The sequence below is a fragment of the Mauremys reevesii genome, unplaced genomic scaffold (assembly GCF_016161935.1).
Source record: "Mauremys reevesii isolate NIE-2019 unplaced genomic scaffold, ASM1616193v1 Contig106, whole genome shotgun sequence".
In the NCBI taxonomy this organism is placed as follows: domain Eukaryota; kingdom Metazoa; phylum Chordata; order Testudines; family Geoemydidae; genus Mauremys; species Mauremys reevesii.
The window spans coordinates 74286-89942 of NW_024100723.1; the positions used below are offsets into that span (position 1 = coordinate 74286).

The following is a 15657-nucleotide window of genomic DNA, read 5'->3' on the forward strand; positions in this document are numbered from 1 at the left end:
TTCAGGGCGTGGGCCTGGGCTCTGCTCTCCTGTTTGAACTGCAAACATGCCTCTCCCAGCACGGCTTGCAGGGAGCACTGGGCCAAGCTTACAGCTGCTCTACGAAGATGTAGCAGATGCTGCCCTAGCAGCTCTGAACCCAGCGGGGGCAGGCAGGGTAAAAACCATCCGCCCCCTAAGCACTACACAGCCCAGGCCCTTCAGAGTTAAGGTTAAATTTAAAAGCTGGCACCAAATCATTGTAACTTCCTCGTGGTGCTGTTATATGGGTGTTTTGGGCCCTGCTTACATAAAACCAATTTCTGAGGTGTGTCACTTCAGGCCGGTGTTACAGTATTTCGCTGGGGAGGCCCACGTAGCCTTCGGAGGGAGACATTCAGGGGATGGATCTTTCCTTCCTGCTGTGGGGGAACCACAGTCTTTGGTATGTTTGGAGGTTACACGGATGGGCTGGATCCCACTGATTTGTGTGTGGGTTGAGGGGAGGCTGCTGAGGCTGATGTTTGTGGCACTTCAGTGGAGAGAAAGTGTGTGTGTGTGTGTGTGTGTGTGTGTGTGTGTGTGTGTGTGTGTGTGTGTGTGTGTGTGTGTGTAAAAGAGAAATTATAATAAAAATGGGCTTTTAAATAAGGTCTCCCCTGTGCCAAGCAGTACCAGATGTCAGGTCAACTTCCTACTGGAGGACGAATTGGTGAGGTGGAACCAGGGTATATTTTGAGTGCAATTTATTTACCCTCTATACCCCAGCCTTAGCCCAGAGGTGTCCACAAACAGCACCCCAGCAATCCTCTCTGCCAGAACTCTCAGCCAACCTCCCATGGCTTGTTTGCAGGCCCCAACTCCATTCTGAGAGATGACGTCAGAGCGCAAACGTTCTTGTTGCTTGCCACAGCTCCTGCTGAAAAAATAAGTCTAACTCTACACCCCCAAACAAACTACAACACCACTGCGAAATCCTTCTCATGCAAAGAAAAAGAACTGAGCGCATGTAACAGTGCCACCTGGTGACTTCTGTTCTAGCAGCAATCACGTTCAGCGCATCTGTTAAGTAACACAGCAGAGAAATCAAGCCTGTCATTCAGATCAGTGGGTCTCAAACTTTTTTACTGGTGACCCCTTTCACATCGCAAGCCTCTGAGTGCGACCCACTCCCAATAAGTTAAACTTACTGTTTAATATATTTAACACCATTATAAATGCTGGAGGCAAGCAGGGTTTGGGGTGGAAGTTGACAGCTCATGACCTCCCCATGTAATGACCTTGTGACCCCCTGAGGGGTCCCGACCCCCAGTTTGAGAACCCCTGATTTAGATGGTAAGCTCTTGGTGGGTAAGGATTGTCTTTTTGTTCCGTTTGTACAGTGCCCAGCGCAACGGGGTATAGTCCCTGCCTGTGGCTGTGACATGCAGTGGTGATACAAGTGCTGAATTTGTAACTGCTGGAATAAGGGCGATTTCAGACAATTGTGAGTGAGCTTGGAAATGTTTCATTGAAGTGCCGGGGGCCAAATCCTTCCCCCCAGAGAGCCTTAAAGTCAAAGGGACTTAAACTCACGCACTGTGCAGATTACTAGCAGGGCCCGCGATTGCTGGAAGGGAAAGAATTCTAAGCATCACCTTTCCTGTTTGGCGCCTTTGCTGCCTCGCAGTCAGCTTGGCCAATTCATGGTTATTCATTTTGCAGCAATGCCCCGGACCGCCAGTCGAGATCCGTGCTCCAATGGGCTGGGCGCTGTACACATATTAAAACAAGGCTCTGGCCCTAGATAGAGCGTCTCACAGCGACTCCCCTCTCTTTTCCTGCAACACCACACCCGGGGAGTGGGAGAAGAGGACCTGGCTGCTCCCCCCCCCCAAGCCCTGGGAGCGGGGAGGCGAAGAACCTCTGGAGTGGGAAAAAGGAGCAGGGGTGGAGCTGGGGCAGTGGGAATCGATGCAGGAGCTGGGATATAAAAAAAATTGGACATCCAGGAAGAGCCTGAGCCCAGAACGCTAGGCAGCTGGGCATGTGCACAGTGCTCTGAGCATCCTTACGGATTTCCCAGGCCAGCGGCCTCAACAAAGGGACGATTCTGAGAAAACCTGAACAGGCGGCAATGGGGAAGGGAGGGGATAAATAATTGCTGCCTGGGGAGAGGGACTGATGTGGAGTTAGGGGGGGCATGGACTGAACAAATTATAATATGGGGGTTGGGGAGAAGCTGGAAGCGCCGTCCCATCAGGAGGCAGCTGGGGCCAGACTGGCCTCACTATAAATTTGGGTGAATTCAAGCTGGCAAAGTCCGTGTGTGTGTTGCAGATGCGACGTTCAGAAATCAAGCGACCCTCCAACAAACACAATAGCAGTGCCAAAAAGGTCTCAAGATTTGGGGGGAGGGAAGGAAAGATGAGATTGTGGGCTCTGATTCTGGGTGGGCCGTACGGCCCCCTTCCTGCCTGCCCCTGAAACCCCTTGATCTTAAAAGCACTGGTCTAATGATGTAACGCCGGCAAGCAAAGGTTTCGTGTCCTCCCCTGGCATTTCAGCAAATGACGGTGAGTGATTGTGGGCGGGCAGGGGAGCAGGGACAGGGGTCTGCGTGTTGGGGGCATGGGATGTTTTGGGGTGTGTGGCAGAGGGACGCTGCTCCTTTAAGGGTGGAAGGAAAAGACAGGGCCTGTGAACCAGGAAGTGGAACATGCTGCCCCAGTGGGAGCTGGGCCCTAACAGAGATGGATGCTGTGCAGAGCGGATGCTGAAGCTGACTTCGCTTCCGAGGCCCTGGTAGGGGGGAAATCAACCCTCTGGCAGCTACCCCCCAGCTGGCTGCAGCTTCTCTCTGGGGCCTCCCTGGTGTGCTGAGCGGGGAAGCCGAAGGATTCACACAGCAGGCTGCTAAATCCAGAGTCAGTGGCCTGCTGGTCAGCGCTATGATGGAGGCTAATAGGAGCCGCAGGTACTTAGCGCCTTAGAGCAGCGGTGGGGCTCAACCTTTCCAGGCTCCTGTCCCCCTTCCAGGAGGCTGATTTGTCTTGTGCATCCCCAGTTTCACCTCACTTAAAAATGACTTGCTTACAAAATCAGACATAAAAATACAAGAGTGGCACAGCCACTAGTTCTGAGAAATGGCTGATTTCTGCATGTTTACCATATAATTATAAAATAAATTGATCAGAATATAAATCTTGTACTTACATTTCAGTGTGTAGTATACAGAGGAGTATAAACAAGTCATTGTCTGTATGAAATGTTAGTCTGTACTGACTTTGCTAGTGCTTTTCATGTAGCCTGTTGTAAAACTAGGCAAATATCTAGATGTGTTGATGTACCCCCTGGAAGACCTGTGTACCCCAGGGGTACACGTACCCCTGGTTGAGAACCGCTGCCTTACAGAATCAGGCCTCTTCTGTGGTGGAGCCTAGCTATGGATTTAGACCTGCAGACTCTCCGGATTGAATGTTTTGGCCCGAGATTTCCCTCTTGGGCACAGTCCGGGCTGGGATTTGGAAGGTGCTGGTGAATAGGTGTACAAGGGACTGTGTCTTTAGCATGCATAATCCAGGTTGAGATGGCAATTCTTAGCTGCTAACACATTAGCCCACACCTTTGAAATCCTAGTCTAGACAAAGCCTGGGGTCCCCTGTGTCTCCCCACAGTTCCATGTTGCAGTCGTGGGGGTGGGGATAAAAATGGACATTATATGGTCTTAAATCGTGACTAATCTCTCCCAGGCATACTGGGCCGTGCCTCATCCCGCTGATCTCTTTGGAGTTATGCTGGGTGAATTTTGATGGCCGTGCGGCTGGAGAGCTGACGTCTCGTTCGTGGGCTGTCAGGACAGCACCCATCTCCCTGTTTCATTTGTGGGTTTAGCCTCCGGGGCTAGGGGCTCTGTGGTATCCACAGCTATGGCACCTGCACTGCCCAAGAGTCCTGAGATTTTAGAGGCTTCCTTGGGGACCTGGGAGCTCCCCCAGAAGCCATTCCCAGCACAAAACCTGCTTAGGGCCACATTTTCCCTCCTGTCCTCTGTGCGCACCACAGCAGTGTGGTCTAGTGGGTGGAACAGAGCGGACTTGGATTTCAGTGACCTGGTTTCTATGTATTATTAAAACCCTGCAAACGAGGCCTCTGCAGATTCTGTGGGTGCATTTCTGGGTTCTTATTTGTAAAGCAAATAAACCACTTGGCCCCAAATGTGGCCCCACGGGTGGAATATTTTTGTTATGCATTAGATCAGGGGTTCTCAAATTGGGGATTGGGACCTCTGAGGGGGTCATGAGGTTATTACATGGGGAGTCGCGAGTTGTCAGCCTCCACCCCAAACCCTACTTTGCCTCCAGCATTTATAATGGTGTTAAAAGGGGCTGCGTGATTTTATGACCAGTGATAGTTAGGGGAGAAGGCTAATCCAATCAGTGCTCCAGGCCAGAAGCCAACTGCAGCAGGTCAGGAAGGAATTCCTGCCCTTCCCCAGGCAGCGTTCTGCAATAGGCTAAGTCCGTGGTGGGATGTTTTCACCCTGCTCTGAAGCTTTTCTTGGAGATGGGAGATCTTACTAGGCAGACCGGTGGCCTCATCTGTCTCCTGGGGTATCTTACTATCTCAGCTGGTACATGGAAGGAGACAAGATGATTGGATCCACTATGGCAGGAGATGGGGTACTCGGCTAGACAACCCAGTGGTCTGATCTGGATGCTGGTTACCATACTAGATGCACTAATTGTCTCCTATGCACCCCTTTTATGGCCTGAGCCAATATATGGCAAATCCTATTTTCCCCTCACCTCTCCTGGCTGCTCTTGGGGTTTTATTGCATCGCTGGGGGGCCTTGGAATGTGCCCCATCAACATTGGATGTGTCTTTTGCAGGGCCGATGAGATGGAAGCTCCCCCAGCTCCCTGGCTGCAGAGGTTTGACAAGCCTTCCCGTCTCCTCCTCCACACGCTGACGTCCGGGCCATGCGGGACGCTGGCTGCCTTCCGAGCCCTCCAGCGCATCCAGGCGTGCGATGCGCCGGGGCAGGCATTCCATTGGCAGATCTTCACCAAGACCTTGTGTGCTGAAGAGCCCGTGCTGCGGGGGCCCGAGAGGACCCTCACCCTGTGAGTTGCTTACGTTGTCTATTTAGAAAACCCGCAATAACTTCTCCATCCGGAAGTTGCTTTGGCCCTTTAAGGACCCGATCCTTCACGATGCTGATTGCCCTTAATTCCCATTCAAGCCCGTGGGAGATGAGGCAGCTCAGCATCGTTCAGGACCAGCCCTGGAGTGCCAAACCTCTTGCTCTTGTACTTCACTGGGAGTGTGGGTTGAATAAAGAGGGCAGGCTTGGCCCTGAGTGCGGAGTAGAAGCAACGTGCTGGTCTGTGTATTAATAATGCTTTGCACACACGTGTCTGCATAACTAACTGCTGCAGTGCCCGCGGGAGGCAGGGGGGTTCCCTGTGTCACGCGGGGAAGGTGAGGCAGACAGACAGAAAGTGCCCAATTCCAGAGCGGGGCCGTCGTGTGGTCACAACGTCGGGGATCCTTCAGGTCAAGAGGGGGCCCGAGACCAGATCCTTTTTTCTCTAAACGCTCTATCTGACCCTGTCAGACTCCCGGGCGGCCCATCTCTGCTCCTCTGCCTGCTCCTTTTCCCCCCAGCAGACGGTGAGTTAGGACTTCTGGAGGCAGCACCCAGCACCTGACCCTTTCCCTGGAGCAGATCTATGAGCGAATTTCTTTCATTCCTCCTTCCCCGCCCTTCTGCCCCCTGCTCAGGAGACCGATACTGCTGCTACTTCCCATGCTGTGCCAGAGAAATCTCTTCTCCCTGCTACACATGGTGCAGGGCAGCGTGCCGAAGGACTGCCTCAGCCAGCTGCTTCAGGCTACCAGGAAAGATCCCAGCCCAGACCTTTGGGTGCAGGCCCTGCGGGATCTACTTCAGAGGGGGCTGAGAGAAGAGAGGAGCTGTTGGACTCCGGTTCCACTGACAGACACGTGCCGGCAGCAGCTTAAAACTCTGTGCCAGAAGATTGTGGGTGGCACTCAGAGCAAACTGGACTTGGAAAGGAAACGGAGCTGGTTCATCCAGGAGCATCCAGGCCCTGAACTCCGGCCAGCTGGGGATGTGACCGACTCTGCATCTCAGCTTAGGAAACGCAAGCAAGTAGCTGAGGAAAGTCTGGACCCCGAAGGGGAGAGGCAGAGGAAAAGGTCCCGGTTGGAAGAGGAGGAGTTAGACCTGGAACCTCTGGCAGGAGGCGCCTTGGTGAAAGGAGCTGGTGTTAGGGAGGATGAGATTGGTATAGAGGCATCTGGACATGGGTCCATTCAGAGTCAAACCAGGGGGGCCAATGAAAATGCCCAGCCAGACGCCGTCATGGAGACAAGAGAGGCCAGTCAGGGTTCCCAGCGGGACGCAGCAGCAAAAGTCCCTGATTTTATGCAGGTACCAACTAGTGTTTGAATTCCTTCTAAGTGAGTTATCTCAGTGCAAGTGCAGAACGCAGAACCCAGCCTTGCCAATATCCAAAGCAGTATGGCCAATAGAGCTCCCCATTCTCTCCTCTCCGCACCTCGCCTGGTGACGCTGTATCCCCTGCCCAATGAACAGCAGCACTGAACAGCTGACACTTGTCCTGTACTGTAAAGTCTACCAAAATTGGGCTTTGTGGAGCGACACGGGCAGGAGTGGGGCCTAGAGCCGAGGGCCTGCTCTTTGGGAATAAACAGTGTAGGTGTGAAAGGAATTATCTTGTAACTCCAGTTTCTCAGCCATTTTTCAGCAGCTGTCTCTCTTTGCAGAGGTGGCTGCTAATAACGGCTACCATTGATATACCTCCTCCCACCCATAGATCCCAAAGGGCTCTGCTGACTGATTGCAAACTACTTGTGGCATTTTTAGGGGTCCTGCTGCCTGCTACCGAAATGCAGCTGCTTCTGGGGTGAAGCACAGCAGCCCTTTAACAGCATGCAGCAACTTAACACCACAGTTCAGAACAGGAGAATGAAGGAAATGGCCCAGAGCACTGAGATTTGATTCTCTGCCTTCCCTTGTCCCATCCCAGAAATCAAAGGGGATGTAAAATGGGCTGGGGAATTATCTGGCTGGCTTTGGGAATTTTGCCTCCCTCCTGGGGCTTTTGTTCTTTCTAGGCTTTAACTATTTTTAAAATGTTTTCCCCAGATGCACGTGCCTAGACTGAAGATGCTGCTAGAGATGGAGTCAAATGTAAGTATTTGCATCTGCCTTGCCACTAGGAGCACTTGGTCTAAACCAGCTTGCACCAGGGGCTCCAGAAAGGGAATGCATTTGATCCAAGAAGACAGGCTTTGCAGGAAGAGGTGGAGGGGGTGACCTGTACTGGGAAAAGGGCAGTCCTGCTGCTACATCGGGGGTGGGCAAACGTTTTGGCCCAAGGGCCACATTGGGGTTGCAAAACTGTATGGAGGGCTGGGTAGGGAAGGCTGTGCCTCCCCAAACAGCCTGACCCCTGCCCCCTATCTGCCCCCTCCCACTTCCCGCCCCCTGACTGCCCCCCTAAGAACCACGAACCCATCCAACCCCCCCTGCTCCTCCAGCAGTTACTTGATTAACCCCTGACACCTGAGAATTGATTCCCTTTTTAAGTGTTCATCTGGGCTGATGTCACTGCGGATGCTGCTCTTCTTGGACATCTTGTGGCTTTGCTGTGCTCTGAACCTGGGTCTGTCCAAACTTCTGTGTTAAGCGGCAGAGAACGGTTTCCTTTGAAACCAGCTGGGGGAACGGGGATAGAACCTGTTATTTGAATGGCCCATTTGATCTCCTGTTTCTCTTTAGCAAACAGATGGGACTGTCCCTCCTGAACTGCAGATCCTGAATGAATGCACCCCTGGCCAGGTGAGCTGGCAATGGTAACACGGGGAGGGGGCCGATTGCAGCCCGTATAAAAATCATCTCGAGGGAACCAGCCTCTAATCCCTCTCCTCGTTCTTGGGTGCTTGGGAAATGTCCTGCTGCCGTCTGTAATGCTTGTATGGCCTCTCTTCCAGCTGGAGGGACTGTGCTCATTACTCCAGCTCTCAGAGCGTCCGGAACATGTCCTCGTACAGTTCTGCACCTGGCTGCTGGCTCTCACGCCCAAGCTCAGCTACACTAACGCCGCGGTGCTGACGGAGCAGCTCTTCCTCCAGCGGGTAGGTACCGATGGCCCCCAGAGATAGTGTCCTCCAGGATCCATTCTCCTGATTGATAGACACACCTTCTGGGGAGAGAAGGGCTTGTATGTTGTGTTTCATGCTGGTGAATCCCTGGAGACTGGAGTCCTGCCTGAACAGAACAGGTGCAGCACTGTGCAGTGACAGGGTAAACTTTCCCCGACTGGTTCTGTCAATACGGGTGGGAGAGGAGCTCAGGCTCCGTAACCTGGTCAGTCCTTGACCTCTCTAAGCCTTGAGCCAGCTCCCAAGGCCAGTGCTGATGGGTTTTGTACCATTGTCACCTGCTTACTAGGAACTGCGCTAAAAGACACCAGTTCACTGCTTGTGGGGTTACAGATAACCCCTTTTTGCGACTGCTGCCTTGGGCTGGAACCAACAACTTTCTGGTGAGCGGTGCTAGCGCTCATCCCCAATCCCCTGAGCCACCGAGGCCCACAGTTACAAAGGTGTTGATGGCTGTAACTTGGGGGTCTGTGCTGAGTTGTGTTCCTGCTGTTGACAGAACCATCCCGTAGGAACCATTTTTATAAACCAATTATTGAATGCTGCAAATTTACACAGCCCTTTGCTAAATCTTTTAAAACCTTATGGGCCCTGCCCCAGGGGCTTATAGCCTGAGATAGAGCCAAGAGCTGGAACCGGTGCAGAGCCCAGGGCAAGCATGGGCACAGGAAGGATTCGCAGCAGAGGTGGATTTGAAGGAGGAGGCAGTGAGACCGTCCTTGGTGGATAAGAAGAGGGTAAAGATTTGCAGACGTGGGCTCCACTCCTGCAAAGAAGCATGTACGTGCTTATAGCTAAGCACATGCGTCAGACTTTGCCAACTCAGCACCATCAGGAGCAACCTGATAGGCTCTGGGTGAAGAATGGGAAGGAGAGAGAAAGGGACAGAGAGAGCTGAAGAAGTCAAGAAGCCAGGACGATGGGTTGGAGCGTAAGGAGTAAGAGGAAGTGAGTGGAGATGGGGACGAGGTCACATGCGGCCTTGGACATGAACCAAAGAGCATGAATATGTTCCAGGAAGAGCCAGAAAGCCAGTGAAAGGAATCACAAAACCCCAGCCATACTGGGTCAGACCAATGGTCCATCTAGCCCAGTATCATGTCTTCCAACAGTGGCTGGTGCCAGATGCTGGAGTGAATGGAAAGAACAGGGCAATTAGCGAGTGATCCATCCCCTGTCATCCAGTCCCAGCTTCTGGCACTCAGAGGCTTAGGGACACCCAGAGCATGGGGTTGTATCCCTGACCACCTTAGCTAATAGCCATCGAAGGATCTATCCTCCATGAACTTGCCTAGTTCTGTTTTGAACCCAGTTGTACTTTTGGCCATTACAATGTCCCCTGGCAACGAGTTCCACAGGTTGACTCTGCGCTGTGTGAAGAAATACTTCCTTTTGTTTGTTTTAAACCTGCTGCCTATTCATTTCATTGGGTGACCCCTAGTTCTTGTGTTCTGTGAAGGGGTAAATAACACTTCCCTAGTCACCTTCTCCACACCAGTCATGATTTTATAACCCTGTATCATATCGTCTGCCTCAGTTGTCTCTTTTCCAAGCTGAACGGTCCGTCTTTTTAATATCTCCTTATACAGAAGTTATTCCATTCCCCTAATAATTTTTGTTTCCCTTCTCTGTACTTTTTCCAATTCTAATATACACTTCTACCCCGATATAATGTGACCCGATGTAACATGAATTCAGATATAATGCAGTAAAGCAGTGCTCCGGGAGGGTGAGGGGGGCTGCGTGCTCCAGCAGATCACAGCAAGTTCGATATAACGCAGTTTCACCTATAACGCAGTAAGATTTTTGGGCTCTCGAGGACAGCGTTATATCAGGGTAGAGGTGTATCTTTTTTGAGAAGCAGCCACCAGAACAGCACACGGGTATTCAAAGTGTGGGCAAACCATGGATCTATATAGTGGCATTATGATATTTTCTGTCTCCTTATCTATCCCTTTCCTAATGATTCCCAAGAGTCTGTGCCCTGTGCCCAAGACATCCCCTGACTTTAGAGAATAGAGCAAAACACCACGGAACGGGTGCTGGTTCCTTCTTATCTCCCTTCCCCTTCAGCAGGGGAGACTGTGCCCTTTCTAAATGGTATGCGCTAGACTTGGTAACATTCCCCCTGTAGGCCCCTTAAACACCCGGGCTTCACTGACCGGCCCGGGGATGGAAAGGGTCCAGGTGACAGGGCCTGCATTTCCATGCTAAGCTGTATTTGTTCTGCATCTTCTTCCATGTCCTAGGTTCTCTCGCTGGCCCAGCCGGCCTCCCGTCATCTCATGGCTGTGCTGACCTCATTCTGTTCCAGGTATGCTCGCCCAGTCTGCTGTGCCTTGCTCACTCCAGTCCTGCAGGCCTCGGGGGCAGGTGAGTTCACAGCTTGTCCTACAGGGAGAAGGGCCCCTCTGCGGCCGGATGTATGTGGCATGCAGCCAACTTGCTCTCACTACACCGGAGAGCTGCGTTACCTGATCTGTGGGTCACCAGTCATTGTCTCTTACTGTCAGAGACCACAGATCTGCTCCTGTTCGCCATCTCTGATGCAACCAGCCTGCTAAGTCACCTAAGAGTTAGGGCTCCTCAGTGCCCGGGAAAGCCCTGTCAAGCATTGACTGGCACCTCCTTTCACATCGCCCATGCAACAGGCACTGTGTATTCCGGAGTGAACGAAGCAGTCTGGTTGTGAGTGGTTGTTGGCGGCCCAGGGCGTGCGAATGCCTGAGAACTCCTGATCCAGACTGAGTGGGAGAAGGAGCCCCTGCCCCAGAACACCGGTTCAAGGGATGAGCTCTGCCCTGGTGTAAGGTGGCACTACTCCAACCTGAGAGGAGCGGTGCCCTCTGACACCAGGCCCTGAGTGGCATGTCTGGAGTGAGACACAACAGCCCCTAGCTGGACTCTTTGGATGTGAGACTCTCTCTGACCAGGATTGGTATCAGTTATTCTATCCATGTGGCCAGGGGGAAGCCAGACTCTCTCCAGCATGGCAGACAAGGCCTTTGCCCTGCAGCAGGTCAAGGAGCCAGGGCTGTGAGGACATGCCCAGTGTGCGGTGGTGGAGCTGACTGTGGGGGCGGGCGGAAGGGGATGGGATGTGACTGCTTGTGGCCAACGCTGCCATCTTGTCGTTGCAGGCCCCGAGCGGACAAAGCTAGTGTGCGAGCTGATAGAGGACAGCCTGGAGCCAGAGTATGTGAGGCTGGTACTCAGGTAAATGCTTATAGAAGGGGAGGAATTTCTACCCGCTCTGTGTCCTCTTGCACAGGAATGACTAGGGTATGATCCTGCCCACTGGTTCAGGCAGGCAGTCCTCGCTCACTCCAGACTGAGGGCCAGGTACTGTCCTGGATGCACACAATCCACTCCATTGCACACATGGGAACTGTGGGGCCAGCATGAGGGCCGTATACCCTGGAGAATTCTGTGCGAGCAGGGGCGGGCAGTTAGCACTGATCTGTTCCAAACAGTGCTCGCAGTTCAGCCATGTCTTTCTCAGGCATAGACACTAGAAAGGGTTTGCTGGTCTAGCTAGTCCAGCAAACTGCCCCTAGTGCAGACACAGCTTCTACTGGCAAAAGAATTCCCTTATCGGCATAGCTTATACCAGGTCCTCTAACAAAGTAAGAGGTAAAACTCCGTCTGCGCTGGTATAAACGTGTCACCATTATTCACACCCCTACCCAACGTTATTATACCAGCCAGAGTTTCTAGTGTAGCCCTGGCTTTATACTCCTCTCCAGCCAGGTCCTTGAGATGCCATGGTCAGAGGAGCTCATCACTGTTGTGCAGACATTGCTGGGAAGGCAGGTGAGCAAACACATTCTCTCCTGATTTATTTAAATGACCCTTTTGAAAAACCTGTGTGTGAATTTAGTAGTGACGAAAGGTGCCGGCTTGATATCCTGGAGTCCTCTCTCCCCCCAGAGCAGGACTCCACCTTGACCCAAGCCACCACAGTTATTATCCACTGCCCATGCTACCATGTCTAGGCTGTGTAGCTTGAGATGGAGCATTGCATGCTGGGACCAATAGTCTTCATTGGCAGTTCCTCCATATTACAGATGAGGGCAGCTGCAGTCTGTGTCCCTCCCATGCCGCCTTCAGGCACCTGGCAATTTCCCAGGGTATTTGGGTGCCCTTGCTGTTGGTGGGTGCTGACTGCTCTTTGGTTCAATTCATCCAGAACCTGCAGTGAGCCAGTCTAGGACACTTGGTGTCTGAGATGGCCCTTGTTCCTTATATTCTCCTTGCTCCATGTCCACGTCTCTCTTTCAGGTGGAGCTGGCCCCTGAGCTCTTTAACCTCCTGGTCCTGAAACTGTGCCGGCTGGCCCAGGAGTTTGCTAGGTCAATGAATTACACCAAGCTGATGATGGCTGTGCTGACCATATACAGCAGCAGTGTGAGTCCAGACTGAGAGCTGAGAGTCCCGGAGGTGGGGAAGGGGGTGTCTTGCTTTTATGTGCACAGGGCCAAGAGGAAATTGCACAAACATGAGCTCCGCTTAGGGTGTCCATTGCGCCATCTCGTTGGTGAAAGGGATCTCAGTGTAAATACCTTTCAGTTGGATGGGATTTTCTTCTTCACTTCCTGCCTTAACTGACTGTACACCGCGCATCTGGAATTCCTGAGTTCTGATCCACCTGGAACTTGGGAAGAGTCACTTAAATCCTGATTTTTCAAAGGAGCTGAGCACCCACAATTCAGCACCTCTGGAAAACCAGGCCCAAGGCCCAAAATCAGTCACCCCTTCTGGACAATGGACTCAGTGGTTTAAGCACCAGGTTTAGAACTGCTAGAATGCCTGGAACTCCAGCAAGCAGATGCATTGAGTTCTATGCCGTGTATTCAGGCTGGGCCTTTTGGCTGAGACCTTTCTGAGCTCCTGCCTGCTGGAGGGGCATGGAAAGGATATTTTGAAAAGTGGCCCCTGCTTTTGGGTGTTGCCATTTTGGGGAGCTCTGCGTCAGACACCAAGGGCCTCATTTTTCAGAGGCATTGAGTATTGGACGGAAGGTGCTGCAGAACAACACCCCCCACAGCTCCAGTGGAAATCAGTGGGTGCTGCAGTTGCTCAGCACCTCTGAAAATCAGGCCCAGTGCGTCTCCAGTTGGGCTCCCAATTCAGGCTATTAACACAGGGTAACACGTAGCTCAGTGGAACTCGGTTGTTGATGAGAAAGAAACTAACTCTTACCAGCCACCGTTCCTTTGAATCAAAGCCAGAGAGGCCTAAACAGCTTCTTTTCCCTCTTCCTTCACAGATTACTCCAGCCCATCGGAGACATTTGTCTGGTGCTCTGGATCTCAACCACACAGCTCTCCGGAAATCTCTGCAGGCTGCCCTGGAACAAATGGCTCCCAGGTGAAATAGCAAGTCCGTCCCCTACCTTCCACGGGAATGGGAGAGCTTCATGGTCGTCTGACCCAGCCGGGAACACCACAGGCTGCCCGGGAGGGCGTGTGAGAAGACAGTTCTGAGCTCTTGCATTTCCTAGTGTCGGTGTGATGGAAATGGGTGGAGATACCCTGAGATGCTGACATACGCGGGAGTGGAAACTGCAGTGACGTCTTGCTTTAGCTATTACTCCATGTGTAAGTTTCCCTGTCTCTCAGCATTTTCTGAGTCCTTCTTTCTCTCTTTCTTCCTCCCAGGTGAAGTAGCCCATCCTAATGGAACGGAATGGTATAAATGTCTGCCTTCTCAGACTCCAGCCACCAAGGGTCTGTGCTTGGCCTTTCATGCCACCAGTGACTGTGACGAGCACAGGACAAGGACCGCTTCCAGAGCTAGAGTTAGAGCCAGCGTAACGGAGGCTTGGAGAACAGGTTGTGCCAAGTAACGTCAGACTGGTGCCTGCAGAATACGCCTGAAACAGAGACATCTGTTGAGTGACTGTAACGGGCAAACCTGGATGCCCCTTCAACTAAAGATTCTGTGTATGGAAAATCCCACAGCTGAGGAAGATCTACAATTCTAGGAGAACTCCCAGCATAACTCTCCTTATTAATACCCCACCTGCCCCAGGTACCCCTGCGTTCCCACTTGGGCTGTTTTCTTGCATAAAAACCCTTCAGACATGGGGGCTCACTCTGTATTTTTGGATCTCCCAACGTGGAGGGTTTTCCTGGCTAAGCTAGCTCAGAGTTGAGCGAACCCCCTCTCTTTAGACCTAGTGAAACTAGTTTGGATTAAATAACTTCCTCAGAACATGAACTGGACCTTCCTTGAGGTTCAAAGATGACTCGGCCTTTTCACTTTCCTTCCTGCCTCCACATTCTCCTTGGAAGTGCCAAAATATCTGATGAGGCCAGACTAGAAGCAAGTGGCACTAAAAGTCTCTCTTCTCATTAAACTTGCAGCCCTGTTTTGAAGGCAGATGGTTTTGGTAAGCTTGTGATCTCCGGGGTGTTTAATAACATCTCCAGGCCGCAGTTATCCCATAAGTACAGTTTATAAAGTGAGGAATTAAATGCTTGGGGCCGGTGTTCTGAAGTGTCCGTTCCCCCACTGCCCTCTGGAAAGGGCTTTAACCTGTGTTATCTCAGTGTCTTCAGGATTCCATCTTGTCCCATGTGCTCACTCCCTTTGGGTTCATTAAACATCCCAAGTGCTATTAATTGCTCACAAAAGCATTTGTACCTATTGTGTCTGTCTAAAACCTGAAGGAAAATACATTTGTATTCTTTCTACTTGGGTGTATTGTCTTTTTTCCTTTGTCAAGCAGTACAATAAAACAGATAATTTCATAACCCACCCATATTCCTGATGCTGTTCTCTCTGTGTTATACCTCTGGGCCTGAGCCTACCTAAGCCTGATGAGTCCTCCCTGAGCCAGCCTGCAGAGACAATTACCATTCAACCAGGGTTCAGCCATTCCGCAGGTGGGGACCCACCCAGGTGATCCCAAGGCAGGTATATAGGCTCCTAAGGGAAGCAGTCTCTGCTCGGTGTCACTACCTGGCTCGGAGCATTCCCCTTCCAAGTAGTTTTAACAAGCTGCTCTTGTTCCTGCTCTAGCCAGCGTCTCTTTCCACGCTAGCCGGCCTCAGCTGGCTGCCCAGTGATTGATGGGGAAAAGACCTGAAGAAATCTTGTGCGTAGCTCAAAAGCTTGTCTCACTCGCCAGATAGGTTGGTCCAATAAAAGCTATTACCTCACCTGTCTTGTCTCTAATATCCTGGGCCCAACATGGCTACACCAACACTGCCCGACTCTGTCACTTTGTCCATCGCCTTACTCTCTATTCTGCCAGAGGCTGGGGCAGGGTTGAGTTATTAAATGTAGTCTTGAGACCCTGGTCACAGTTCAGTGTGGTATGATCTCAATGGTCTGATGCACATCACCTAGCAATAGCGATGGGAGTGCAAAATCATGGAGCAGCTCAGTCCCTCTCTACAGAGGACGGGACAGGAAACGGGCCTGTGGGTCTTAGGTGTCGTTAAGCCTTTTCTCCCAAAGCACAGACTTCAGATC

At 51.9% G+C, this 15657-nt stretch overlaps 1 protein-coding gene across 3 annotated transcripts; it reads left to right on the plus strand.

The window, feature by feature from the left end:
* Positions 1–2358: 2358 nt before the first annotated feature.
* Positions 2359–14873, plus strand: LOC120392636 (Fanconi anemia group E protein-like). 3 transcript variants are annotated; one of them, XM_039517397.1, is made up of 12 exons: positions 2359–2534; positions 4851–5084; positions 5746–6418; positions 7157–7201; positions 7793–7852; positions 8005–8148; positions 10425–10548; positions 11316–11391; positions 11922–11988; positions 12457–12582; positions 13445–13545; positions 13836–14873. In XM_039517397.1, the coding sequence occupies exons 2-12, from the start codon at positions 4861–4863 to the stop codon at positions 13837–13839; spliced, it is 1644 nt and encodes a 547-aa protein (XP_039373331.1). In that variant the 5' UTR covers positions 2359–2534; positions 4851–4860; the 3' UTR covers positions 13840–14873. The 3 variants fall into 3 exon arrangements, with proteins under 3 accessions (XP_039373331.1, XP_039373329.1, XP_039373328.1); XM_039517394.1 differs by lacking the exon at positions 2359–2534 and adding an exon at positions 2670–2935; XM_039517395.1 differs by lacking the exons at positions 2359–2534; positions 13836–14873 and adding an exon at positions 2669–2935 and having other exon boundaries at positions 13445–13549.
* The last annotated feature ends 784 nt before the right edge of the window (positions 14874–15657 follow it).